General features: G+C 41.8%; 3 protein-coding genes across 5 annotated transcripts in view; 2 read left to right on the top strand and 1 right to left on the bottom strand.

Annotated features, from left to right (window-relative positions):
- Kras (KRAS proto-oncogene, GTPase) overlaps positions 1-9,844 on the top strand; it is a 34,947-nt gene extending 25,103 nt beyond the window's left edge. The window contains exons 5-6 of one of the 2 annotated variants that reach the window (XM_021654106.2): positions 1,875-1,998; positions 5,808-9,844. In XM_021654106.2, the coding sequence (XP_021509781.1) occupies positions 1,875-1,994 (120 nt within the window). In that variant the 3' untranslated portion in view covers positions 1,995-1,998; positions 5,808-9,844. The remainder of the gene's footprint in view (positions 1-1,874; positions 1,999-5,807) is intronic. The other variant, XM_021654097.2, reaches the window with a different exon arrangement.
- A 141-nt stretch (positions 9,845-9,985) lies between these two features.
- Positions 9,986-15,205, bottom strand: Etfrf1 (electron transfer flavoprotein regulatory factor 1). Of its 2 annotated transcripts, none has more exons than XM_021654124.2 (3): positions 15,085-15,205; positions 10,940-11,027; positions 9,986-10,860 (listed from the first exon to the last, which is right to left on the bottom strand). In XM_021654124.2, exons 2-3 carry the CDS (start codon positions 10,982-10,984, stop codon positions 10,645-10,647), a joined length of 261 nt encoding a protein of 86 aa, XP_021509799.1. In that variant the 5' UTR covers positions 10,985-11,027; positions 15,085-15,205; the 3' UTR covers positions 9,986-10,644. The 2 variants fall into 2 exon arrangements, with proteins under 2 accessions (XP_021509799.1, XP_021509793.1); XM_021654118.2 differs by having other exon boundaries at positions 15,077-15,201.
- Dnai7 (dynein axonemal intermediate chain 7) overlaps positions 14,388-26,725 on the top strand; it is a 39,335-nt gene continuing 26,997 nt past the window's right edge. The window contains exons 1-4 of the mRNA XM_060384475.1: positions 14,388-14,772; positions 18,127-18,144; positions 23,074-23,155; positions 25,109-25,200. Coding sequence (XP_060240458.1) covers positions 14,710-14,772; positions 18,127-18,144; positions 23,074-23,155; positions 25,109-25,200 — 255 coding nt within the window. The 5' untranslated portion in view covers positions 14,388-14,709. The remainder of the gene's footprint in view (positions 14,773-18,126; positions 18,145-23,073; positions 23,156-25,108; positions 25,201-26,725) is intronic.

Below are 26,725 nucleotides of genomic sequence, written 5' to 3'. Positions count from 1 at the left end.
TAATATGGAATCATATTATTTAAATGCCTTCTTAATTTTATGAATTTTATAGGCAAATTACTGAACTTCACTGAAGCAGTAAATACGCTGTAGAGATTTGTAAAACTTAATATGCCCTAAACAACTATAGCCTCTTTTTCTTAACTGTTGAATGCAGCAGGTGACTTACGTGCACAAACTTAAAGCGCTAGCTGTTTTAACACTGACTGCCTGATTGTCTCTGCCAGATTAAATTTACAATTATAACTTAAGGCTTTGCTGTATTATGGAAACATTGATCTTACCAATTGTAGAAAATAAAAAAAAAGAAATACACCAGTCGCGTTCTTAAAACAAATCACTATTAAAATGAAATAAATTAAGTTTAAAATTAAACATGTAGTAAAATATGCCAGCTTTCCTGAGTATTTACTTTTTTTAGAAGAATGGACATAAATATTACATCTGAAGTTGAATTTGTATTACGTACATGTAAAGTTTATGGGCTTTTGCTCTTAGATGAAAGCTTCTACTTTGTTGGTGCATTTTTCTGAAGAAATTAGCATAACAGTTATAAATACTTTGCACCTTTTAGGCTGTTGCCTAATTTTCTGTTTTGAAAAAGTTTAAAACTTTTCAAGACTATTTATGATTCTACTTGTCATAGGTTTATTCCATAGTCGAAAACCAGGAAATCTCACTGGAGGGGCTGGAGAGATGGCACAGCAGTTACAAGCGCTCTTCCTGCAGAGGCTCTGGGTTCAGTTCCCCACCCACAGGGCACACAGCTGCAGTTCACCCCAGTTAAGAGCTGATCTGTTCTGACTGTGGAGGGCACCAGGTGTGGACAGATGTACAGACATACATGCAGGCCAAATACTCATGCATATAAATACAGCAGAACCTAAAATAACTCAAAGAATCCCCGGTAGAGAACGTAAATTAAAGTGGAAGGCCCCCAGCAGTGTCGTCTGGACAGTGCTCTGCAGGCTGTGGAGCCTGTGTAAGGAGGCCAGGGTGTTGCCCCTAGTTTGCATATTTCAAATGCTTGTGGAGCTTTCTTGTTTTGGGAAATGGCCCCTGTTTAACTTCTCATTTAACTTCTGTGATTTCCAGCAGCACTTGGGGAGGTAGAGGCAGGTGGATCTCTGTGAGTTCGAGGCCAGCTAGCTCTAAAAAAACAAGTCCAGGACAGCCAAGGCTACACAGAGAAACCCTGTCTTGAAAAAAAAAAAATCAACAAATAGATAGGTAGGCAGGTAGGTAGATAAAAAATAGAAAAAAGGAAAAAGAAATCCTGTGGTAGCAGTCTCAGATGGATTTAGGGACCTAGGAATTCTGGGAATTGACTAGGAAGTATCTAACTGAAGTTGAAACTGGGGTCCCAGTTTCTGGAATCACCCTGGTTGGGACATGGGTCTTGGGTTTGGTTTTAGCAAGTCCTCTTGTCCCTGGTCTGCCTTATACCCTGTGTCTCACAGGCTGGGAGGCAGGCGTCAGGGGCGCATGGCCAGCACACATCTTTCCTGCGTCCAAGGAAGGCAGGCGTCAGTGGCGCATGGCCAGCACACATCTTTCCTGTGTCCAAGGGAAGTTCAGCTTTAACTGCAGCTCACCAAACTATTGTATCAAAACACATAAATATAGGTAGTCTTTTCCTAATCTCCCCTGATTCCTAACTAGGAATTGTTAACTCTTAATTCCAAAAAAAAAAGAACAAACCAGGTTTTAGCTCATGTTTTAAAGCTGCATCCTCAATTTTATTCAATCTAATGTCTGCTTTAAAAAAAATCTCAACTGTAAAGCTCATAATTCAAACTCTTACACATGGCTATCCCAGTAAATTACTCTTCCAAATGAAACGGACTTTAAAGAAGTTGTGTTTTACAATGCAGAGAGTGGAGGATGCTTTTTATACATTGGTGAGAGAGATCCGACAGTACAGATTGAAAAAAATCAGCAAAGAAGAAAAGACTCCTGGCTGTGTGAAAATTAAAAAATGCATTGTAATGTAACCTGGTAAGTTCAGCATATTCATTTTGGTACAAAGCAGATGTCTTTCAAAGGTAACAAAGCAGTCAGAACCACTTAGATGTATTCTGCTTTGAAGTGTTAAGAGATAAGAAACTTGTCATTTGTTTCTGTAATGAGTACATTTATTTTTTAATGTGATCATCAATTATAATTGACAACTTTAGATGGCTACAGTAGACTAGTCTACATTTGTCATAAGCTCTGATGATTTCATTAGTTTTAAGTAAACTAAGCGTTTGGAACTGATAATTTATTTTTAAGAAAATCTTATGTAAGTTTTAAGATAGCCAGCAGCTTTTGAGTAAAAAGTGTGTAAAATAATATGGCCCAGAGGTAGGAGATGGCCTGCCCAGTTAACTGTTATTGCGCCTGTGCTCTGCAGTGGGTACCGGAGACCTGGTGCCTTGTGTGCTCCTGCACCCACTTAGAAGCGGCTGCAGATCCCATGCTGCTGCTCTGTCACATTGTTACACTTTACTGATTTCTCCTTTGCTGTTTACTTGTAGCTACTGTCATCTGCTGTGCAGAGGAATGGCAGTGTCTTACTCTGTAAATGTAGTCACTGATTTACACAGTGAACACAGCCATTTCCTCTACACACACCTTGTATGGTTCTTAACACCCTCCCTCTTCTCCAGCTTTGTGGAATTTTATGCCTAAAACATCATCTTGCAAGTTTTGTCCATACATACACACATACCAACATATACACACACCATGGTACTCCTGCCTTTCCTTCAGTCCTGTCTCTTGTCTGGGTCACCAGTATTCTTACCCCTGGTTTGATTAGTTAGCTAACATGTGATCCCTTGTCTCTAAGAGTCTTCAACCCCTTAAAGTGGCCATTGTGGCTTTGTGTATTTACAATATCCTATTTTTAATTATATGGCTTCCTATGTTGCATGGAAATAGCCTATGTGCCATTCCTTTAATAGACAATAGAGTCCCGGAGAGCTGGATCATATGTGTTAATCTTTGCGTGCCCATTGCATGCTAACATTCTGGGCACATGGATACTTTGAGTGGACTCTTTCACTTTTCTGTCTAAACTAACTTAGATTGTATTTTGTCTAGCTCAGCAAATTCTTCACTCAGTGAGGAGATAAAACCTCATGTTGAAGTTTGTGCTTTTGCTGGAGGCTGTTGTTTCCTTGGGGACATGAAGCAATCGGTCAGCAGAGTTTAAGAGCAGGAAGAGATGTAGGTGCAGAAGCAGTGGGCTGTACTTGCGTGGATTCTCAGGGATTATGAACTCTCACAACTTCTATGATTGTGTAGAGCCATACTTCCGTTTCAGAAATTATACTACAAGTTAACGTTAAAATGCAATTTGAAAAGTTAAACTTTGAAATAACAGCCGTGACCAGATTTAAGTGGTAATTTTAACCTTATTCCCTTATTCCCTCACTCTTAGATGATTTTAAAATAGAATATTTAGAGACAGTCATACACTTTACATTGTATTCAAGACAAAGGTAGAAGCACTCTTCTCTAAATATCTCTTTATGCAGTTTACAGCAGTGACTGCTGTAAATATTAATGGTGGAGCCTATAAATTGAATCATTGTGATTTTAGTGCACATGGCACTTTCTATATAAAGCAAAAGTATACTCTATGATATTTAAAATTACAGTTTGGTAAATATATATAAATTAGTTTTTCATAGTCCTAGAAAAAGGATAAGTCTAAAAAAAATAACTAGCAGAATATGGGATGTGACTTTATAAGAATCCATTCCTATGAGGACAAGGAGTCCATTGCCCTGCATATATTAGCTATGACATTTCTCTAACATTGACATCATCCAAATTAGAATGAATGTAGCTGTAGCATGACATACTGTCAGAACCTGACAAGAGGGTAAATGCTGTCAGATTCTGTCTTCCTTCTCTTAAATGGTTGTATATTATTCTATCTTAAAAAGTATCTTTCTCAGGATTTTTATTTTTCTGCACCATTGTTTTAGTATCGTTGCTATTTTTTCTTCAACATAAAAATAATTTGAGGACCAATGAGATGGCTATCAAGCCTGAAGACCTGAGTTTGATCCTTCAGATCCACTTGATGAGAGGAGAGAACCCACAAGTTGTCCTCTGACCTCCACACTTGTGCCATGGCATGCACACAAACAGAAAAATAAATGCATGTAATTTTTAAACAGGATATTGAAGTAGAGTAAATAACAGAATGTGTTATTTCATAACACATTCATAAAGGGAATTCATAAAGGATAGGGAGTTAGATAAGACTCCATCTTTTAGGGCTGGGAGGCAGGTCTCATCGTGAGCATGCTAACGAGTCTGTGTGCTTGCTGCACAAGCATGAAGGCTGAGCTCAGATCCCTGGGACTCAGGCAAAAAGCTGCCCAAGTACCAGCTGGGATCCCTGCGTAGGGGTAGAGTTAGACGTAACCAGTGAGGTTTGCCGGTTACCAGCCTCGCGCCACTGAGATTCCCTGCTCCTGGGTAGACGGTGGAGAGTGGTGGAGCAGGACTCCAGTGTACTGCTTCTCCGGCCTCCACTTGAATGCACAGGTACCCCACCACCACATACCCACGCCTTACACATGTACACATGGAGACCCATTCCAAGGCTCTGTGAGTCGTGAAGTGCCATTGAGTTCTAGGTAAGTTTGCTGTCATTGGAAAGGTTTCTCACTGTGTGTTAAGGACAGCACAGCACGGAGGTCGTCTCTCTTCTCTGTCTGTCTGAGTGGACTTCACAATCTAATTAAGCCTTGACGGTGTTTCTTGTGTTATATCAGTAATGGTTTTCAGAAGGTGAAAAGCACCAGTGAGTGCGGATTAGGGATTTGGGGCAATATGTATTTATTCGCTTGTATTCAAGTAGATGATACTGGCGTTACCCAGTTTCTATTTGTTAAATGTGAGGGAGCTTCATTTCTGCTCTACATTTTTAACAATGTTCTTTGAAGATGGGTATTTATGTGACAAGTCTTGAATAGCTGTGCCTAAAAAACAGTAAGAGAGTCTTTGCAGGGTGGTCAAGTACATCGCCAGTCAGACGATTCCGCTAATCCTCAGGTCAGGGGCACATTGTCAGAGGAGCAGCATCTTACAGACAGGTGGCTTACTGTCGAAAGTCCAGAGACTTGGGACAATTGAGTTATATATATATATATGTGTGTGTGTGTGTGTGTGTATATGTGTGTGTATATATACGCACACATATACACACACATACATGGAGGCGGGCATGGAGAATTAGTGCACTAATTTTGCTAGTGCAGAAAAATTAGTAGAAATTAGGTCCTTTTGGGGAAAAAAGTAATTTGTTACACATGTGTAAGATTCTGCACCACTTGTTATCACTGCCTGTTGTAAAAGTCAGTTTGTACTTCAAACATCAGAATAGTAGGGCTAGAAGATGGCTCAGTGCTTAGGAGCACTGGCTGCTCTTCCAGAGGACGTGGGCATCCAGCACCCACATGGCAGCTCACAGGTTCAGGAACTCCTGTCCCTGGGGATCTGATGCCCCATTCTCTCGTCTGTTGGGCACTGTACTCACATGGTACACACACATGCAGGCAAAACACTCATACAGGCAAAGTTGTTTTAAATGTCAATGTCAGAATATCCATGAAGAGATACTTAATCCTAAAAGTCTGGCCCATTCAGTTATCAGAACATAACATAAACCGGACTTATTCTCTCTTGAGTACCGAAGTCTCCATTTAAAATGAAAGTCTGTGATCTGGATACCTCTAGTCATCATGTTAATGTTTTAACATTAAAATTAACATTTTAATTCTTTTTTTTCTTATATATTTTAGGGTGTTGATGATGCCTTCTATACATTAGTCCGAGAAATTCGAAAACATAAAGAAAAAATGAGCAAAGATGGTAAAAAGAAGAAAAAGAAGTCAAAGACAAGGTGTATAATTATGTAAATAGTTTGTACTTTTTTCTTAAGGCATACTTAAGTAAAAGTGGTAATTTTTGTACATTACACTAAATTATTAGCATTTGTTTTAGCATTACCTAATTTTTTTCTGGTTGTGCAAACTGTCAGCTTTTATCTTAAATGCTTATTTTGAAATGACAGTGGACACCTTCTTCTCTCTAAGTGCCAGCATTCCCTGGGTTTGGACTTCAACTAGCAATGCCTGTGGAGAGACTGAAGACCTGGGACTCTGTCTTGGGGTTTTGGTGCAGTTGGTTCCTTGCTGGTTCTCCTGCCAACTGTGAACGTTGGTGTGAACCATCCCTGCTCTGTGTTCCAGCTAGTCACTAAGTGGATCCATTAGTAATTACAGCTCCATTTGAGAACTTGTGGTTGGTTCTCCTAAGACTGAGGGGTCACAGACGTATGGGCTTCCCTTGATTCACTTCTAGCATGTCCTAGAGTTTCTCAGCCTTCGTAAGTGTAGTTGGGCTGTTCACAAAGGCTTTCTCTAGCTTTCCACTGCTATTAGTCTTGGTCACTCCCCCAAATAGTATATTTTTTCTAGAAAAGGGAAAAAATGAAAAAAAAAAAAGGCAATGGAAAATATTGAATAAAAGTCCATTAAAGTTTCATGTTAGCTAAATTACTGTAAGATTCCTGTAATAGCTTTCCCTGGTAAGGCAGACCCAGTATGAAATAGTAATGATTTGGGCTATATTTACGTGCTACTAAATTTTTGTAATAATTTAAATAACTTCAACATGTATAAAAAGTTCTCATAAAAATTAAGTATAACCCCCCCTTTGTCAGATTGTTCTTATCCTAACTTTCAAGTCTTTTTTTTTTTGAACTTATGTTGTTGAAAGTAGTTTTAATTCTGGTTGTGAAGCTGAAGATGATTGGAGACAGTTGTAACTTAGCAGGTGTTGAGGAGACCAGAGTTGTGAGGCTGGGTCCTTCGTGAACCTGTGGAGAGCATTACTGCTGCTTTCAGTGTTGGCCGTGCACTGCCTGGTGGGATGGGGTGAGGAGAATCTGACAGCTAGTGCAGTGCTTTCTCCCCAGGTCATAGTCCTACTGACAAATCGAGAAATTTCTTTTGTTTATAATCATAATAAAATAATTTTAAATAAATTTCAGTGTTACCTTCAAGGTTGAGATTTTGGGGTAGGAGGCTAAAAGAGAGTAAATCTTTAAAACAATGAAGTAAGAAAGTTTGAAAATGCAGGTTTGACTAGTCTCTCAACTCTGGCTAAACAAATATTTCTTAAGTACTTCCCAAATCTGATAGGTATTTAAAAATATCTGTCCAGTGCTTTAAGAATAGATAAGTTACCAGCAAAAAACAATCCCTTCAGTGCACTTAAAGCATTCCTTCAGATATTTGAAATGAGATGGAAATACCACTGGACCATGAGGACTGGATGTCTGTCTTTTAGAAGTCTGAATTAGGCAAATCACTGTCTACTTCATGTAAATCATCTCAAAGACTCTAACTTCACAGCTGTGTAGTTTACAGTCCGTTTACATACTGACACACCTAGTTGTCAAGCTCAGCACAGTCTGTAACTTTTACATGGATTATCATCTTCACTGCCAGTCTTGGGCAAAATTGTGCAAGAGGCAAAGTTTATATTTTGGTATCCATTCTCCAATTCAGGACTGCCCTCCAACATTAGCCTGGCCTCCTGCCTGTCTCCCACACGCCCATGGCTTAGTGTAGTTTTCTTTAAAAGTTTTAATTCCCCTCTTCAAGATTTGTTTCTGCTGTGGAGAATATTGCCTACTAAGACAGGTACATCAAAATGGCCGTATGACGTTCCCTAGGACTTAAAATAGTCCAACAGACACCGTGGTGGGATTTGAACTAATAGCTGGTTTTCAGGGCCAACACGGCAATTCAGTCTTGATCCTTTGGACTTCCTTTTTGCTGCCTGGTCCACTGGTGCATAAGCAGAAACTTTTAAATTTAGTGTGCACAGACAGAAGCGAGTCCTGTGGAAGGGGAGCTTAATCTCCATCCAGCCATCACCCTGATGAGTAGATCCCATTGTGTGACTAAGTGCAGTGTAACAGTGGGAACAATGCAGTTTCAACCAGAACGCTCGCTTTTTAAACCAGAATTTATTTACTCAGCATTTATTCAGTGCTTGCCACGTTCTGGGTGCCACCCTAGGCTCTGGGTATGTGCTGTCCCAAAGAAGGACACAGCCTTAGACAGTGGTATTGAGCAGTCCGTGCTATCGTAATAAGGCCTATGGCACGGGACTTAGAAATAATGGAGTGCAAGACTTTAGTTTTGCAGAGAGGGGTTTGGGCTCCTAATTTTTTTTTTTTTTTCCCTCAGCTCAGCAAGAATTGTTTGGTATGATTCCAATGCATCTCTTTAATCAAACTACTTTATATAATCATTTCATTTTTTCAATGGAATAGATATTCCCTAATCTATTTTTCTGAAATGTTCTAAACTATATTCATAGAATCTTCTTTGGGTGCATATTACATCTTAATGCAGTTAGTTACTACCTCCCATTTCTACACAGAGGAACAGATGTACTTCAGGAGCTGCAGTGCGTAATCAGTATTTTTAGTGTTTCTTGGCAGTGAGTTAAAGTAGTGTTGATTAGCATTATGTAAATTTTGAGTTCTGTTACTTTTGTTAACAAAGGTTTTTGTAGTGATTTAAAGGGAAAGAATCCTAGAAACATGTTATCTAGTTGCTATAGCCTTAAAGTCCTTGTTGAAGTTAAAAACCAACACTAAATTACAGTCATAGGCATTAACACACTTGTGGGAAGAATATAACAGTCAAATACAACTTGAGCAAATATTTTCAGTCAGGAATTCTAGGCTCTATTGACTGAGTCACACTGCATAAGAAATTAGATCTTAACTTTTACAGGTTATCAAGACCTTTGCCACCATTGCACAATTTTGTCCTAACATGCATACATGTTCTGTGAGGCATGTCAGAAGTTACAGTTTGCACAAATTCATCTCATTTTGTATTCCACTGATTTTCAATTTTTTCCCAAACAATATGTATTTAGAAAGGTTTTTTTTTTGTAGGCAATAAAAATTTAAAAGTAATCTCCATTTGTTAAAAAAAATAGTGGTTTCTTAATAACTGTGTAGTCATTTTTTAAAGCCCAAAAGTTACTTTAAAGGTGAATTTATACTTAATAACTTCTGTGTAATACTGGTTAGCATGAATTCTGCATTGAAAAATTGAACAGATATACCCAGTAGCTGTAAAAAATATCAAAATATGAAATTATTTCTAAAGAAGTACATTAGTTTTCAAAGAATAGTTATTAGATTGAGATTTGTGGTTTAGTTTAATAGTTTGAAGTGCCTGCTTGGGATGGTGGTGGGCATTTTAGATGAATCTGGGAAAAGTAAAGTTATCTGCAGAAATGCCAGTTTCAGACTCCGCCATCCCCAACCAGCTGAGTGGGCTCTGTGCTGTTTCATCTCCAGGTCTCCAGCTCCACTGTCTCATGATGTCTTCTTATTGAAAACACTTCTGCATTTTTATTTGAGTGCCAATTTCTTACCAGTGCTATTTCTTAATGTAACATGTTTACCTGGAATGTGTTTAACTATTTTTGTGTAGTGTAAACTGAAACATGCATTTTGTACATTGTGCTTGCTTTCTTGCTTTCTTTTTTCCTTTTTTCTTTTTTTTGTGGGACATATGCAGTGTGATCCAGTTGTTTTTCATCCTTTGGTTGCGCTGACCTAGGGAATGTTGGTCATATCAAACATTAAATTTAAAAATGACCACTCTTTTAATTAAAATTAACTTTTAAATGTTTATAGGAGTACGTGCTGTGAAGTGATCTGAAATTTGTAATATTTTTGTCATGAACTGTACTGCTCCTACTCATTGTAATGTAATAAAAATAGTTATGTGACAATGAAGTATGTGCTTTCTTATTTTAATTGTGGTTATGGCTCTGATGTATAGCTTCAGGTTTGTTAGGCAAGCACTGCACACTGAGATGAAACTTGAATGTCTGTATGGTAGTTGATAGACTCCTTTAATCAGACACTTTTTGCAGCTTTTGAGTTAGAAATGTTCTTTATTTATAAAGTTGCTAAGAACGTTACATAAATGTTTAAGTGTTCGCCTAAACAGTCCTGTCTGGGCTAGGTCCAGTGCCACATTAGCTTGGTTACAGGTAGACACAAAGTACACCAGCTTTAACAGCACAAACAGAAGTGTTACCACTCCTCACATAATGACAGTCATCCGCTGAGCATCTCAAGGGCAGAGTCCCCTTCCTATGGCTTATTTTGATAAATGCATTCAAATCATTTTGAGGTGTTTGTAGAGAGCCTTGAAAATGTACTTCAGTATACTAGATACACTAGATGAGGTAAGAAAAAAAAAAGTTCCACAAGCTAAAGAGTAAACCTGTCAGAACCCATTTGCAGTAAATGGAGAAACAGACTAAGAATAATTGGCTGTAACATGTTGAAAAATTAGGTATATTTTCTTTCAAAACTGTATTTTCATGAAAGGTGCTGTTACACTTTGAATAATGAAAGGATTATGGGTAAAGCTCTCAGTATCAATGGGTTCAAACCTATTTTAGTACAGTAGGGCAGCTTGGTTTTTTAAACCTGTATCTTGCCATTTTAAATTGAATTATTTTATAATAGTTGGTACACACAAACAACTGGCACTGACTGTCAGCCAGGCTGGTAGCAACAATTGGTTAGTTTTTGGTATCTGAATAGTACCGTTGTTTCATAGCTCTGTATTTCCTAAGGAAGTATAAGGCCTCCAGCTCCTTCATTACAAATTCTCCCCGTGCAATAAGCTCTTTAATCTTCTCTGGGTCCTTCACATCCTTGTTTTTAAGGAAAACATTCTTCAAACGCCTTTTAAAATAGTCTGCTCCTTTTGGATAGTCCCGTCCAAGATACAGCAGCTTTAAAAAGAAAGAGGACGTTTCTAAGCAATCCATATTATATAATAACATGTATAAAGTTGGCAGCATAATTACTTACATTTTTATACAGAGTCAGAACTTCTCCTCGTAAAGAATTGGCCATTTTCACTTAATGTGGAATTCATCCACTTTTATATATGACATACCTAAAGAAAAGGAAGATTTTTTTTTTTTTTTCCAAACAACTGCATTGAAACCTTACAGAGTCAGAGATCTTGCTTTTGGGAAAGTGGCAAGGTTGTTTTTCACTTCTGTGTGCAGGCATGCACTTGCCTGAGCGAGTGGAGGCCATGACCTCAGCTGTCAGTTTTCCCAAGCTTATTTGAGATGGTCTTAGTTGCTGCTTTAAACATCTGGTCCTTCACTCATGGACTCCCGTCTACGATCTCCCTGTACCACACTGGGGTTACACACAAGAGTCTTTACAGATCTTGCTTGTGTGAGTGCTTTTCCCATGGAGACCTCCTACGCCCTGAAACGGTAACTTGTGCTGAGAGTTTTTGTAATCTAGGCACTGGCGTCACGCCACTCTAAGCCTGTTTCCAAAAGGAGAGCTGTCTGATCTGCTATCAAGGCTAGGCTTGATCATTTGGAAGACATTAAGAATCCAAATCTAGAAGGCTGTTCCTAGGGGAAAGTTAAAGACTAACAAACGGGCTTGGGCCATCAAAGAGGCCGGCACCTAATGAGAATGCACAATAACAGACAGAGTAAAGGGACACTTGGAAAGAATTCCACAGTGAGCAGGCAACATCCATGGTGTTGACCAGGCTTTTATCCTTAGGTGGCTGGAGCTGCCAAGGAGAGGAGCCTGGGGTAGGCCTCATTAGACCCCATTTCTGACCACTCACATTACATCTTTATCAGCTAGGCACAATTCCATTGAGTGCCGTTAAGGCTGGTGATACCTCTGGCCACCTGATTAGGTACCTGCCAGGACTCTGCACTGTAAGATTTCTTCTTCCCAGGAAACTAGTTTATGTAGTAGCATATGGATCTACAAACTACCACGTGGATAGGTTATTTTAGGAAGCAAGACATACTAAAACAGTGGTTCTCATCCTTCCCAATGCTGTGACCCTTTAATACACTTCCTCATGTGGTGACCCAACCATAAAATTATTTTTGTTGCTACTTTATAACTCATTTTGCTACTGTTATGAATTGTAATGTAAATATCTGATATGCAAATGGTCTTTGGTGACACCACAGGTTGAAAATCACTGTTATAAGCACAATGGGAACTGTTTGTTTGGGTCCCTTAAATACCCAGTGAAGGTGTGCACCTGTAGATCCAAGTGATGTACGCATGTGTGTGATTTTTATGTTGACCTTTATGTAATCTGGTTTTCTCACATTACAGGATTTATTTTCATTTTAGCTTCCTGTCAATAATTCTTTTTTACATTTATTTGTTTACTTATTTTATTACCATTTATTCACTCTGTATCCCAGTTGTAGCCCTCTTCGTCATCCCGTCCCATCTGCCCTCCATCCCTGATCTCCCTGCCAATAATTCTAACACTCGTGTCCAACAGTGAACAAGCCAGTTCCTGTTATCCTCAAGACACTCACTTTACTGGATCATCACTTCTACTATGCCCAAATTCTTAGCACTGTCACCATCTAGCATGTTCTCTTCAGTTCTTCCTCCTTGTCCTGGAAGGCTCACCCTGCCCTACCTCCAACAGCCTGTACCGCCACCCTTTTGGGCTAGGCTGTGCACAAACGGCTTTTACCTGCAACCTGCTTTTCTTCTTTGGAATTCCCAAGGGATCCCGCCCTTCGCAATCCCTTCTTTGGCTGCTGACTTTGCTTAGTGCCGCCTAACAACTTTTGGACTGAATTATTCAAGAAAAACAAAATTTCAGAGTAGTTTAAAAAAAAGATCAATTGACAGTTATTTTACAATTAACTAGCAGAAAATGGAGATTCTCGAAATTATAGCATAATTTTCAACCAAAAATAACTGGGCTGAGCTGGGTGGGGGCGAAGATAGAGGAAGGCCCTGAGTTCAAGGAGAGTTATAACTTAAGTTACATAGTAACACCCTGTCTTAAATACTAATAATCTTGTCGAATGGTTTTGAGTTGTGCCTATTTAGGACTGAGGTTTTCTATCATGAAACAGTAGTAGTGTACAGATCCTAACTGATTCTGCTTGTTTCTCTACTGAGAATGAAAGTGTCCACTGAGGTTTTCTGGGGTTAAGTCATAGTCACCTATGTTCTCCAGCTTCCAAAGTTTACTGCCATCATCACCTCTTCCTTGTCCCTTTTAATTTTATGTTATTCCTGAAGATTTAGTGAAATCTTGGAAGGTGAGGAAACCCAGTTGTTTAACCCATGATATTGACAATTTTGAGGATAGGGACAGACTCATTACCAGGGTGGTCTACCTTGTTGAAGAATGACTTAAAACTACGTGGTTTAAAATTATATAGATACATAAAAGTTGACAGCAAATTACAGCCTGTTTAATGTCTGCAAAACAGCCTCATTTAGTTTGATGTTTATAATTTGTGAAAGCTTTTAGAGACCTGGCTTAGTTGTCCTTCACAATAGCTTTTTCACAAATTATGAATAATAAAAGATTCGCCCAGCCCCCCCCCCCCAGTTGACTTTCAGGAAGTTTTAGTTTATTTTTGCTGCAGGGATAAACCTTTGGCTTCCAAACTAGGAAACAATGTAAAGGCTGTATGAAGTCTTGGAAGTTATGAAGAGTGTTCGGCAGAAGTCACCTACTATTCTGAGAGCCTGGATATGTGGGAGGAGCTGCCATCCTTTTTCCCCAGGGACTGTGGACAAAGGAATTAAGATTCTCTAGAGTGAAGGGATCGCCATTTTAGTAGGACACTGTCATTTCCTAGGATGAGGACTTAGTGATGTTATTCTGCCTCGTGAGGTTCAAGTGAACTTCAGGAAAAGCTGAAGGAAAATGGAGACAGAGGCAGTGTATTACTTGTTTCTGGGGTCTGTGGACTGCACTGGAAAAGCTATCCGGACAGATTTCTCAGTACCAGAGGTTGTGAAAGGAGATGGAGCCTGTACAACCCTGTTTGGAGGTGGGGATACTAGAAATCAGCGGTTCCCCCCCCCCCCAAAAAAAAAAAAAAAGCCTGCATGTACGTAGACTAAGGAAACAGCCTGGAGTCTTCGAGAATGTAGTCCCACACCATGGGGTCTAACACATCGATACTATCCATTTCCCTCTTTCTTAGGAGAGGCTGGTAGTCACTGCTGTAAGATCATTATTCTTCCAAACTGCATCCTATTTAGGACTGAGGTTTTCTGTCATGAAACAGTAGTAGTCGCTTTGTTGGTTAAAAAAACAAAAGCGAACTACTGTACTCGCCCACTGTGATAAGCTAAATTTGAATTTGCATGCAGTAAGTTTTTATCTCATTACCTAGGTTTGGAGGGCAGTAAGGTCGTAACTGTTACACAACCAAGAACTTTAACCCATAAAAACTAGCTGTCAGAGCCACTTCCAAATAGAACAGTCAGTGAGCGTGTACAGGACAGAACATCAAATTGTAAACTGGGCAAGGGATAGGATGTAACTGAAGTACTTCATCTTGTCTTGTTTAATGGATTAGACAGGTCTTAAGCTGGTCAAAAAACTGACTCGGTTCCTTTCACTTTGCTGGTCTAAAGTGCCATTTCTTTATATGGGGAGGGGCTGAGATTCTGAAGATTGCGCCACTACAGAACAACAGTCGGTGACCTTGGGACTGCAAGGGCTTACTGGGCCTTAGACGCCTTGTTAGCCCGGGACTTAATTCAAGTCACTTTAAACTCGTACGGGCAGCTCTGGGGGAAAAGGGCGAATGTTTTGCACCGAAACTAAAACGCCACAATCGGCGAAGAATCTGTTTCACTTTAATCTCAAGGTAACGACCCTCTTGGAGCCCCTCTGCTTCGCCTAAGCGACCCCCTGGCGAGCCACTCAGAGCGGTGGCTCCAGCGAGTGGCGGGCTAGCGCCGTTCCTTCCCCGGCTCCCGCGGGAAGAGCTCGCCGGCGCGCAGGCGAGGGGCAAACCCCTTTACCGGCCGCGGCGGCTCCCGGCCGCGCCCAGCCCTCAGGGGGAGGCGGACGACGCCCGCGGGTCCCAGGTCAGCCCGGCTCCCGCGTGGCCCTCCGCTCAAAGCAGCGAACCGCTCTGCCCAGGCCCGGCCGCCCGCCCCGAGTCGTACTTCACCACCTGCGGCCGCGGGATCCGGAAGACAGGTCGCGCGGGCCGCCGCACTCCGGCGCTTTGCGACACCGCGGCCGTAAACGCTCCGACTGTCGCAGCCCTTGGGCGGGGCCGAGAGTCGGGCGGGGTGGGGATGGGTCTCCAGGCAGAAGTGGGAGCCACTCGAGTCAGCCTTCCCTGCCGGGGGCGGGGCGTCTGACGGAAGTGGGGCGTGGGCAACCAGTCCGCGACAGGGGCGGTACTCTCGCCGGAAGACCGCAGTGCGGCTGCGCGGGCGGGCCTTAGCGGAACGCCGGCTCTGTGGTGGGCGTGGCCTGTCGCCCTGACAACCGGGAGCGTTCCTGCCTGCAGAGTTGAGACTTTCCCCCAGGCGAAGGTGCTGCTTCTCTTCTCCCATGGTAAGCCAGGAGAAGGAGGGAAACGGGAGGGGGCGAGCGCAGATCTCGCCCCGGCGCTGCGGAGGGTGGTCAGGCCGACGGGAGGGCAGGAGGCCGACAGCACAGTCCCAAGCCAGCTTCTCTCCAGTAACTAAACTGGAAACTTGGTCCTGCTCCACTCACTTCTGCATGTTTTGCTCTCTGACTGCAACCCGTCAGGCACGTTTTCGGAGCAGCAGCGGTGGCTCACTCTGCTTTGAACCTACTTTGTGTGGCCCTTCGTCGGAACCTGACCGGTTTTGCTTCTCGGTGGTCAGCCTGCGCTCACTCAATATAATAAAGCTTGCCATTTTGTTTTTCTTGTGTTCCAACTCTCACGTCTTCGCCAGCTCAACGGGGAACTAACGACGAGGGTCGTTTCCCCTTCTCCGTCAAGAGAGCGTCTGCTGTCTCACTCAGGGGACTTGGAGAATACAGTTACTAATTATGAAGTGCACTCGCTAAGGGAAATTCAGAGCACATTCTTTGTGTTTGCTGGCTGGAAGCCAAAGACGCAGGAGAGACTATGGCAGCCCTCCTGTGGCAGGCAAATAAAGCAGAGTAGCTGCCACGGCAACAGCGGGGGCATCTGAAGCAGAGTAAACAAACTAAGGGTGGGAGAGAGGAAAGGAATGGTGCTTTCAACCGCTTTTAAAATATAAATATGGATTTTCTGTAAGTGGCTGGAAGAAATGGGTAATGGAATCCCCTAGCAAGACCCCCGTAGGCCCTAAACCAAGTTAAGACTCTGGCAAATTACAAGAACAAACACTCCGTCGAAGAGTGACTTTGAATTTCCTTTTCTTACGTCTGCATAGCACTGTTTCTCAAAGACTGACCATACAGCACCGTTTCTCAAAAGAGCCAGGTTTGGGAGGTTTATTTAAAATGTGGGTTCCTGGGAGCCACCACTTCAAACCTACTGTCTCTTACGGTTTCCAGGGAACAAAGTGCCATAAACACTTAAACAGCAGAAACTGCCTGCCTCGCCATTCCGGAGACTGAGCATCCGAGGTCGGGGTGTGAGCCTGGGGCCAGTGATTTATTCAGATCTCTCTTCTGCTTCAAACAGAGCCTGTGTGTATAACAGCGCACCCTCACTTTTCCACACGATGCTTATTTTCTTTTTGAGGCTCTGTATCCAGGAATCCTCTTCTTACACCAGTACCAGCCATATTGATCCAGAGACTCACCCAACTCCAAAACGAGGTCATCTTAATTGTTGAGATGCCCGCGGAGCATTTTTCTAAGCAAGTCAAATGCTGACACACCAGAAATTAAGATTTTAGAATGTGGATTCGAAAATACATAATTCAGCCCCTCGATCCAGGGAAGTATAATGCAGGAAGGGAAGCAACTACATACATAGGTCCAGGAGTACGAATTTCTCAGAAAACACATCAGAGCAGCTTCTCCTGGTTAAGCCTTGAGAACAGTCACCCTGCTTGGCGGGACTTATGCTTATATAAAAGATAAAGGTGGTTTAAAAAAAAAGCAAAAACAAACAAGCAAACAAAAAAGATAAAGGTGGAACTTTGCCCAAACCTGCTTCATGGTAGAAATATTAGTGAGAGATTTAAAATATATATATATGCCCATGGCCTTTAAGATAGGCTCCTTGAGAGGGATGTTTAACATAGTCCGCCATGCAGTGTTTGTTACAAGATGGAAATGTGCTAACATTGTGAATGGGAGTACTATAGCAGGATAAAAACCATGTGTGAAAACCAAAGAGAGCAAAGCCCCCACTGTTACTCTCTCACCAGGAAGTGTCTATGGAATGAAGTTCTGAAATGTGTGCACCTTTCAGGAAGATGCCATTCAGTGTGTGCTACTTTTACACTTGTGTAGAATAATGCTCTTATGCATTGAAGCAGTATTTCCTGTGTGCAGCTCTTCAGATATGTGAAATATGTAACCTGTGTTCACAGAGTCTCCCACAAATTCTTTACCAGAATGGACACGTAAGACTGCTCAGGAATTCACAGATAGTATTACGGAGAAATACTTGTAATTGTCAATCAGTAGTGAAATACGGAGCTTTCCAAAAAGAGCAGAATGGCTTTCAACCATGTGGCTGGACAGTCTTCACTTTATCGCCGATTGGCAAACTTTACCAAACTTTACACATGATCTTAGCCAAAAGGCCGAGAAGCGATGATTGGCAAACTTTAAAAAACTGAGTTCCTACCCATAAAAGCCATCAATTGTATGTAATAGAGATGTTCTTTTATGAGACAGCCCCACATTTGCAAATTTGAAGTAGTACCAATAATCAGTAATTTGTGGGGATTTGGGGAATCTTCAACCAGTCACTTTTTGACTGGCTTTCATTTTGTAAATACCTTGACATAAGTGTTGTCTACCTCAGACTTCCAGTGAAATCTTGTGGTTTTTCCTGCATGTACTTTTAGTTTGTTCTGACTTCTTTTTACAGTATCTTTTCAGATTAAAGTAGCTAAAGACTCACAGAAAAGATGCAAAGGCGATACAAAGTGCATTACCCTTGGGCCCTTCTCCCAGCTTCTCCTAATTAATGTTTTGTTTTGTCTTTGTTTTAGTTTTTGTGGTGCTTTGTTGAAAGTATCTGAATTCTTTGTAAAATGTGTTCTTTTGTTTTCCAACTTTTTAGGGTCCCAAATCAAAAAAGGTAAGTAGAAATTATTTTTTTCAAAATAAATGGTTTTTATGAACATATTGTACAAATGAAATTCTTATGGAATTATAAAATAATTTTCTAATTATTTATGGTTTATTTAATTTACCAAGCTCACCTTTTAGATAATAATGATTTTAAATAATGAGATAATTCTTCACAATTACAGATGTATCTCTCATTTGATGATATTTCTAGTTTGAAAAAGACAATCTTTATGAATTGCTTTTACTTCTGACCAGTGTCTGCCTCTGAGGATTCAGTTTCTCCTCCCCTGTAGAATACTATCGTTGGTTAGGCGTCCTTTGATTTGTTTCAGATAAACATACAATGTAGCCATAGAGCTGCTGCAGCAAGAACTACAAGGTAACGGATGTACTTGTGCTTCTCTGCTTTTGTTTGTACAGGGCAGAAACTGAGGTGGGACAAAGAAATACTACCCCTATGCCTGGGTGTCTTTTTCTCTCTTTATTTTGGAGATTGATTCTTTAAAGCAGAAATTTTAATCTCCTAATTACAGGCCAGATTTAGCCTACCAACAGATTCTATTTTACTTGGAAAAAAATTTCTTACAAAAAACATATCAGTTCTCAAGTGTGTCATAGTATCTCATACCTGTAATCCTAGCTGCTGCGGTGGTTAAATAGGAAGATCAAGAGTTTGACACCAGCCAGGGCCAAAAATCCCCTCATGTATGGCCAGACATTCCCATTCCCCAAATAAAGTATAATAAAACAATTTAAAAGCAGTCGCCAAAAGTGCGTTCTAGTCGTGAAATAGTGAAGCTGATCCCGTTGGGCCTGAGGTCCTGAGGTAAATCAGCAGCGGGTGAGGCTCAGCAGAGGCCGCCTCCTTCAGCAATGCAAAAAGCATCTTTATCTTGCCAAGGTCTGCCTGTGGTCAGAGCTGTTTCTTTGTTACCTCCCTGACCACAGCAGGAGGCTTAACGTACCTGCTTTAAATCATATCTCACTAATGTGTTCTCCATAAATCCCACTCCCTTGAAAAATCAGTTACATTCAGCTCTCTGCACCCACAGATTAAACCAAATGTAGATTGAGTCCTTTTCAGAAATATGACCAGAATGTTGGGCATGGTTGTGCTTTCTTGTGATCCCAGTGCCAGAAGGACCACAAGTTCTAATCCAGACTCAGCTACACAATGACCTTGTCTCAAAAAAAAAAAAAGTGATAATGGGGGCTAGAGAGATGGCCCAGTGCTTAAAAGCACTTGCTGCTCTTGCAGAGGACCTAGTTCCCAGCAGCCACATGGTGGCGCTCAACCCGATAACTCTAGTTCAGGAGATCTGACACCTCTGATCTGTGAAAAGCAGGCATGCACCTGGTGCACAGACATGCATGCAGGCAAACACTCACATGCATATGATTTTTTTTAATTAAATGTGGTAAATAAGACACTGTGTGTCTCAGAGAGCCAGAGGAAACCATTTGGAATGTTTCGGCGATAAGGACTGTTCGTGGAATCACGTCTGCAGTGAGCAGGTGCAGGCATTTCCGTGGAGTGTTGCTGCCTGGAGTGGGAGTGCTGAGTTTAACGTCTAGGGTACACAGAGGTCGCAGGCAAACACTGCTGCGTTATGTCTGGACTTGAGGCTGTGAACCCTGGCTGTCATGGGGTCCTGTGGCTAGGGGACATGCTGAGGATTGACTGTCTGCTCTCTGGGTTCTCAACACGTGTATGAGAATGTGCCTCAGCCCTACGTCTTTCATCATGTTGCATATGTGCACGTTGGAGGGTGTGTAGACATGCCAAGGCACACAGGCAGTCAGAAACCACTTACAGGAGTCCATCTTCTCCCTCTACCATATGGGTCCTGCAGACTGAGCTGAGGCTTGCAGCAAGTGCCTTTACCTCCTGAGCAGTCCTGCTGGCCCATTATTTACTATCAGCCTGTTAGCTGTGTATGGCCAGGAGCATGTCGTCTGGGGCCTGAACCTAGGGCCTTGTCTAATCGCAGGCTTTTCCCATGCACCCCAGCCCCCTGATTCAAAGCCTTCAGCTTTGGCTTATTTTCTGACCAACTCATAATTTCTTATCCCATTTGTACTAACCTGTGTTCAACTACGTGGCTGGTTACCTCTCCTCTGCTTTATGCATCTGGCTTCCTCTGCGTCCAGGTGGCAAATCTTTTTCCCCTTTCCTGACTCTATCCTAGAGTTTCTCTCCCTTTCAGAGTCCCAGCTTCAAATCCTGCCTCAGTTTATGGCCATCAGATTTTTATTGACAGGCGATGTTTCCACCCAGAACACAAGTGATTACCCCTACGTCTTTCCACTTTAGTCCAATAAAAGGCTCCTTCTCTAACATTAATAGAGTGTACATAATAAGCATCATTATAAAAACTATCAGGTAAGAATTACATTTACAATGACCAGTCCGTGTGTCTTTGCCCCCTTGAAGAAAGTACCATACTATCTTGATGAGTCCAAAGTTCTGTACCTAAATCACTTTCTATCATATCTTGCAATTATCAATCTAGAAATATCTTTTTAGATCTTAAAACACTTTCTTAAATACTAAACAGCTTAAGCTTAATGTGAGACTATAACTATCTAGTCTTCAACTTATCAGAGACCTGCAAAGGGTCAATATTCCCTGAGTAAACAGGAAGTGCAGAACAAGCAGCTTCCTAAACTGTAGATACAACAGAGACAGCTGGCTGCCTGGACAGTCACCCTAGATTCCTTTGCAACATTGGAACGTCCATCTCTTCGGTCTACTGGTCCAGAATATCTGACAGACTTTTTTTGTGAAGCGGGAATTATAAAGGACTACCTACCTTTCTTGGCAAAGCTCAGTAGTCGACTTTTCTGCTTCCTGTTTGTCCAATTTGGACAGCATGCTGTCTGCATTGAGGCAAGGGCAGTTTCTCACCCAGTGGCCAGCATGCCACATTGAAGCAAATTCCATATGGAAGTTCTTTGATGCCCATCATTTTCTTTGAAGTATAATGGGGGTGCTGCCAGGATCAGAAAGGTCTTACAGTCAAAAAGGCCTTTTATTAATAAAACATCTTTAAATGTCATATTCTGCAGATCTCTGAGGGTTTTGAAGACCATCTATCTATCTAAAAATTTGCTTGTTTCTAACTATTTACTATCTATTAAATCTAGGAAACATAGTTCTGTAATTAACTAAACTAGTATCTAATACTAAATCTGAATAAATACTAAATACTAAATACTAAATACATAAATCTGACTATTAACTTGAATTTCTTAATTATCCCCCCTTTTGTCTTTTCAGCCCTGCCCTCTATCACTACTTCCCCCTTTCTCCTATAATACTAGGCAGGAAAGAAAGAAGGATAGAGGGAAAAAAGAAAGAAAAGGAGATCCCTGAATCCAGCCTCCCTTACTTTGTTTCATTCCGGATCAAGACCATTAATAACTTATGACCAGCCCCCTTTCTTAAACAATGACAAACATCTGTCACCCACCAAATGACCAAAACCCATCCCATCTCTTGGAAATGGGACATCATTATCTAAAATTGCTTCCTGCTATCTGGGGATGACCTTTCTTTGGGGGGGGGGGGCTAAGAAGATTGGGATATTGGCCAATCTTAAGAAAGCTGGCTGTATCATTTGCTGTCCAGACTCTGCATGATGGGAAAGTGCAAGGCTTAACTGAAGTCCTGGCTGGAACAGCCTGAGAGGCTAGAACAAATGGGGTCAGCCATTTTGGGGTTGTTCTGAAAGAGTTTTGATGAAACAGCTATTGGGGCAGTCTAAGGCTGTATCAAGTAGAATGCTGGGATGAATGTGTCTCAGTGTCTCAGCATCTTCGAGGGTGAGTCTTGTCAGGGACACTTTAACTTCACTGGTCCCTGGTTGTTTTTCTCTGTGAGCTTATAAACTTTCAAAGGTAATATACATTTCTCTATCAACACATGTATGGAATGTGTGGTGTGTACAGCTCAGCTAAAGAGGATTCTTGATTCTTTGCCCTTTGCTTGAGCAGATAAGGCATCTTTCTTTATAAGTCGATTTGGATTGTAAAACCAAACCATAGTATACATTTTTATCTACGCCTTATGAAAGGATGGCATGATAAGTCCTGAGGACTCTGTAGCCAACAAGAATTATTGGCTATGCTTAGTGAGACATTCATGTCTCAGCCTGTCTCAGAGCTGTTTCCATGAAAAGGGATCAGCATATACTTTACCTGTTTTGTTGTTCGTCTTGGTTTCTTCCTTTATGTGTGCTGCCTAGATCTTCAGGAAGCCTTCCTCAGTCAAATCTAATCCTTGTTAATTTTGATGGAATCCATAGCATTTCTTCTCCTATTGAAACAAAGGCAAAACCTCTTCCCCAACACAACACATTTTCTCTCTTCCATTCTGAAGTTAGGACATCCTTAAAATAGATACAGAAATGTCTTCAGGGTTTATAGATGTTCAGTTTCAAATTGCCATTAGAGGTGTTTTACTTGCTTCTACAAATTGGAAGTTTAAAGGTTATGTGTAATGCTTTATATTATTGTTTTTCTTGTTTATTTTGAGACTTATTTGTGCAGTGCCCAGAGTCTATGCTGGCACCAGTTAGCTATCTTGCATATTGAATTGATGTACATTAAAATTGGCTTCATAAAATCTGAAATTATTTTCCTAATTGCTATTTTTAAGATTTATATTTTAAATGTATGTGTCTGAGTGCATGCCTGTGTGATTTTATATGCACCATGGGTGCCCAAAATGGCCAGAGGAGGGCATTAAATCCCCTGAAGCTGAAGTTACAGGTGTTGTAAGCTGCCTGACATGGGTCATGGGAAGAGCAGTAAGTGCTATTAACTGCTGAGCTGGCATGTCTCCAGTGGCATCTAATTGGTATTTGAAGGGAAGTAGTCTAAAGTAGCTTAGGAGTGTGCTGACAGCCTGTTTAACACTGTGGTCTTTGTTAAGCCTGGTGGTAAGAAAAAGATCACCAAAGCTGAGCGACTGCGCCTGCTGCAGGAGGAGGAGGAAAGACGCCTGAAGGAGGAAGGTACTGAATGCCCGACTGGACCTCACAGCACACAACATTAGCGACTTGATGACAGCCATGCAGGTTTCAACAGGCATTAATTTTGTCAAGGATTCTTAGAGTGCGCTCAGAAAGACACAGTTACCTCTGCACCAGAGTAGGGCCAGATAGAGCCCAGAGCTCAGCATAATTCCCTTTCTGACAAACAGCTGATCTTTTGATATTTTACCCCACACAATATTTGGGCTGTATTGACATTAACAAAAACAATCATTGCTTATCAGAAATTCAAATTCAGCTGATCAGCCCATGTTTTTAGTTGCTGATATTGTCAGGCCTGATGTTTATAATATACTAATGAAAACAGGGACATTGGTGCCGATTGTGTGGTAAGAATTCTGAACCTAAAATTTATTAAGGATGGGAAGTACACACTAGCAAAAGCTACATACAACAGCTTGCCTTCTTTTTAAACCCTGAGGTTTTCTTTAAGATTTATGCTGTTTATTTTTTGTTGTGTCGTGTGTGTGTGTGAACGCGGGTATGCACAGTGATTTCAGGTGCCCATGGGGTCAGAGGTGTTGGGTCCATCTGGAGCTTACAGGCAGTGGGCTGCATGACGTGGATACTGGGAACTAAACTTGGGTCCTCTGCAAGGGCAGCCCATGCTCTTAACTCCTGAGCTCAGCTTCCTGATGTTAACAATATCTATTTGCTAGTTAAACTAGAAATCCCATTCAAATTAAACAATGATAAATGTATTGGCCAATTAAAAATGCTAGCGAGTGGTTTTTAAAGTCTGCATGTTCCTGGGGGTTAAGACTGTTAGAATCCAGTGTTTGTAGATTTATATTCAGGCTTTTCTTTTAAAGGCTCTGTTGACCTTAATGTATACTTTGTCTTTTGTAAATAATAAAGCACATTCTCTTGATTGCTAACTGGTTTTATAGATGTGTTTATTTACTGGACATTCATACTTTGCCATGCATGTGGAAGTCAGAAGACACCTTGTAGGAGTCTTTTCCTTTCACACATGGGATCCAGAAATCAAACTTGAGCCACCAGATGGCTTGGTGCCAAGTGCCTTTGCCACCTGAGCCATCCTGCTGGCCTTTATAAGTCCTTTTTAAATGACTAAAAATACAGTCCCAGGAGCTTGGGTTTATCTCATGTCCTTCAACATACATTTCATGTATTTCAACACTTCGTTTTGGGTGTTTTTATTTATGTGATGAGTGTTTGCCTGCATGTATGTCTGTGTTCCACATGCATGCAGTGCCTGAGGAGGCCAGCAGAGGGTGTTGGATGCCCTGGAACTGGAATTATAGATGGTTGTGAGCTGCAATGTGTGTGCTGGGAATTGAACCCAGGTCTTCTGCAAGAGCAGACAGTGCCCTTAACCACTGAGCCACCTCACTAGAGTTGATATTTAGTATTTTATTTTAAATAGTTTGAGCAGGAGAAGCTTAAGGTAATAGTTTTCTGACAGTGTTGACACCAGTTACAGACTTTTGAAAATCTAATTTCCCCTTAATTAACCATGATAGAGCTGCTGCGTGGCTTAAAATCATTATCAAATTGCTATTATTTTACATTTATTTTAATTCTCTCTCTCTCCTTGTCTCCTTCCCTCCCTCCCTCCCTCTCTCTCTCTGGTGTATCTGTGTGTATGGACCATTGTGGACCTCCTTGTTGGGAGACACTGAGTCATGTCCTCTCTTCTAAGTTGATGGATATTCATTGTTCACAGAACTGCTTTCCAAAGTTTATCTTCATACAAGTATATAATGTATTTGACTCATGAATTTCTTGGCTGGAATGTGAGCACTTTTCTCATTTCTGCCACAGAGTACAGGCTGTGACCCTCATAAAAGGTTACACTCTGTGTTGGAAATACTCCGAGCATCCTCAAGAATCTAAAACACTGTGGTTGAACCCCTACAGTTAATTCTTGATTTCTGTTTGGTTCTTCAGAGGAGGCTCGAGTGAGATTTGAAAAAGAAGAACAGGAAAGGCTAGAGAAACAACGGATGGAAACAGAGAAATGGCGTCGGCTGGAAGAGAAAGTAAATAATGTGGTGCAGCCCTCTGAGCTGCTCCCCCCCCCTTCAGCTGCAGCCCTTCCCATGTGCCCCGCCCTTCCCGTGTGCCCCGCCCTTCCGCAGCCCCGCCCTTCCGCAGCCCCGCCCTTCCGCAGCTGTGAGTGTGGGGCGTCGCCTCTCACGGTTTCAGTTAGGGAAGTAAGTGTCATTGATTTAAACAAAACAAAACAAACCAGGGGCTCTATCTGCCGCTCTGGCTGTTCTGGAACTCTGTGTAGACCGAATGGCCTCACGCCTCAAGTGCTGGGACGAAAGGCATGTGCCACCTTATCTGGCTGCTTTGCTCATGTTTTAAAAATCTTTTGAGCTTAACAGAAGACACCTGGGTTCTGAAGGTAATGTCAGCGTTTTGTTTGTTTCAGCAGATGCGTATGAGAAAAAGCTCACCTTGCACAGACAGATGATGGAGTCGGGGGGGGGGGGGAGGGTGGGAAAGATGAAACAGGGCCAGAAGATGGCTCAGATGGCGAAGTATAAATGCATGAGGTCGTAGCTCTACATGAAAATCTAGCTGTACTGGCTGCCTAGAGCTCCAGCCCTGGGAGCAGATACTGGTGGATCCCTGAAGCTCATGGCCAGCACATGTCCTGGCATGTGAGATGGGAAAACATCTTGCCAGCTTTTCAGACCATTGTGGTGTTCTTGGGTACTGCCTAAACTAAACAAATGGTGGAGGCTGCTGCTTCCTTTTTGTGACAGGTGTGCTGTGTTGCTGAAGCTAGGATCAACGTTCAATCTCTGGTGGTCCTCCAGCTCAGCCTCCTGAGTAGCTGGGACCACAGGCACATGCCACCCTCTGAAGCTTAGTGGGTGATCTTCCAATGTGGAATCTGTGGAATTGGTGGGCACATTTACTACCCCCGAGCAACCAGGCATTGCTCTGTAACGCCCTGTGTTTGCTTAGAATATGCGGGGTCAGTGACTTACTTGCCTCCAAATGAAGAGTCTAGTTCTCTATCAGAACATCACGCGTGTATGAGGTGTGGTGGCACATGCCTTTAACCCCAGCACTTGGGAGGAAGAGGTAGCCTAGTTTTCATAGCAAGTCCCAGGCCAGCCAAGGCTACATAGCAGACCCCAGCTCAAAGAAAAACAGCATGGTGGCATATTCCTTTAATCCCAGCACGTGGGAGACAGAGGTGGGTAAATCTCTGAGTTCGAGGCCAGCCTGGGCTACAAAGCGAGTTCCAGGACAGCCAGGGCTGCACACAGAACCATGAATGAATGAATGGAGAAAACAATGCCACCTATGTCATGTCCTTGCCGATCAAACCAGAGGTGTTAAAAGACTTACTGTTCATCACATGCAATTTTTATCAAAGTGTTTGCTTGATGCTGAACCGTATCATTCCAAACAAACATTTTGACTTCTATTCTTGGCCTGTGGTGCTTAGTCCATGCATTTTTGAGAGCATGTCCACTGGATCACTCGAATACCACACAGGTGATCGCTTGGACACTGTTGCCTTTGACGTGGGTCAGAGTGCTC

This window comes from Meriones unguiculatus, chromosome 5, assembly GCF_030254825.1.
Source record: "Meriones unguiculatus strain TT.TT164.6M chromosome 5, Bangor_MerUng_6.1, whole genome shotgun sequence".
Taxonomy (NCBI): Eukaryota; Metazoa; Chordata; class Mammalia; order Rodentia; family Muridae; genus Meriones; species Meriones unguiculatus.
This window is presented reverse-complemented; position numbering and strand designations above follow the sequence as displayed.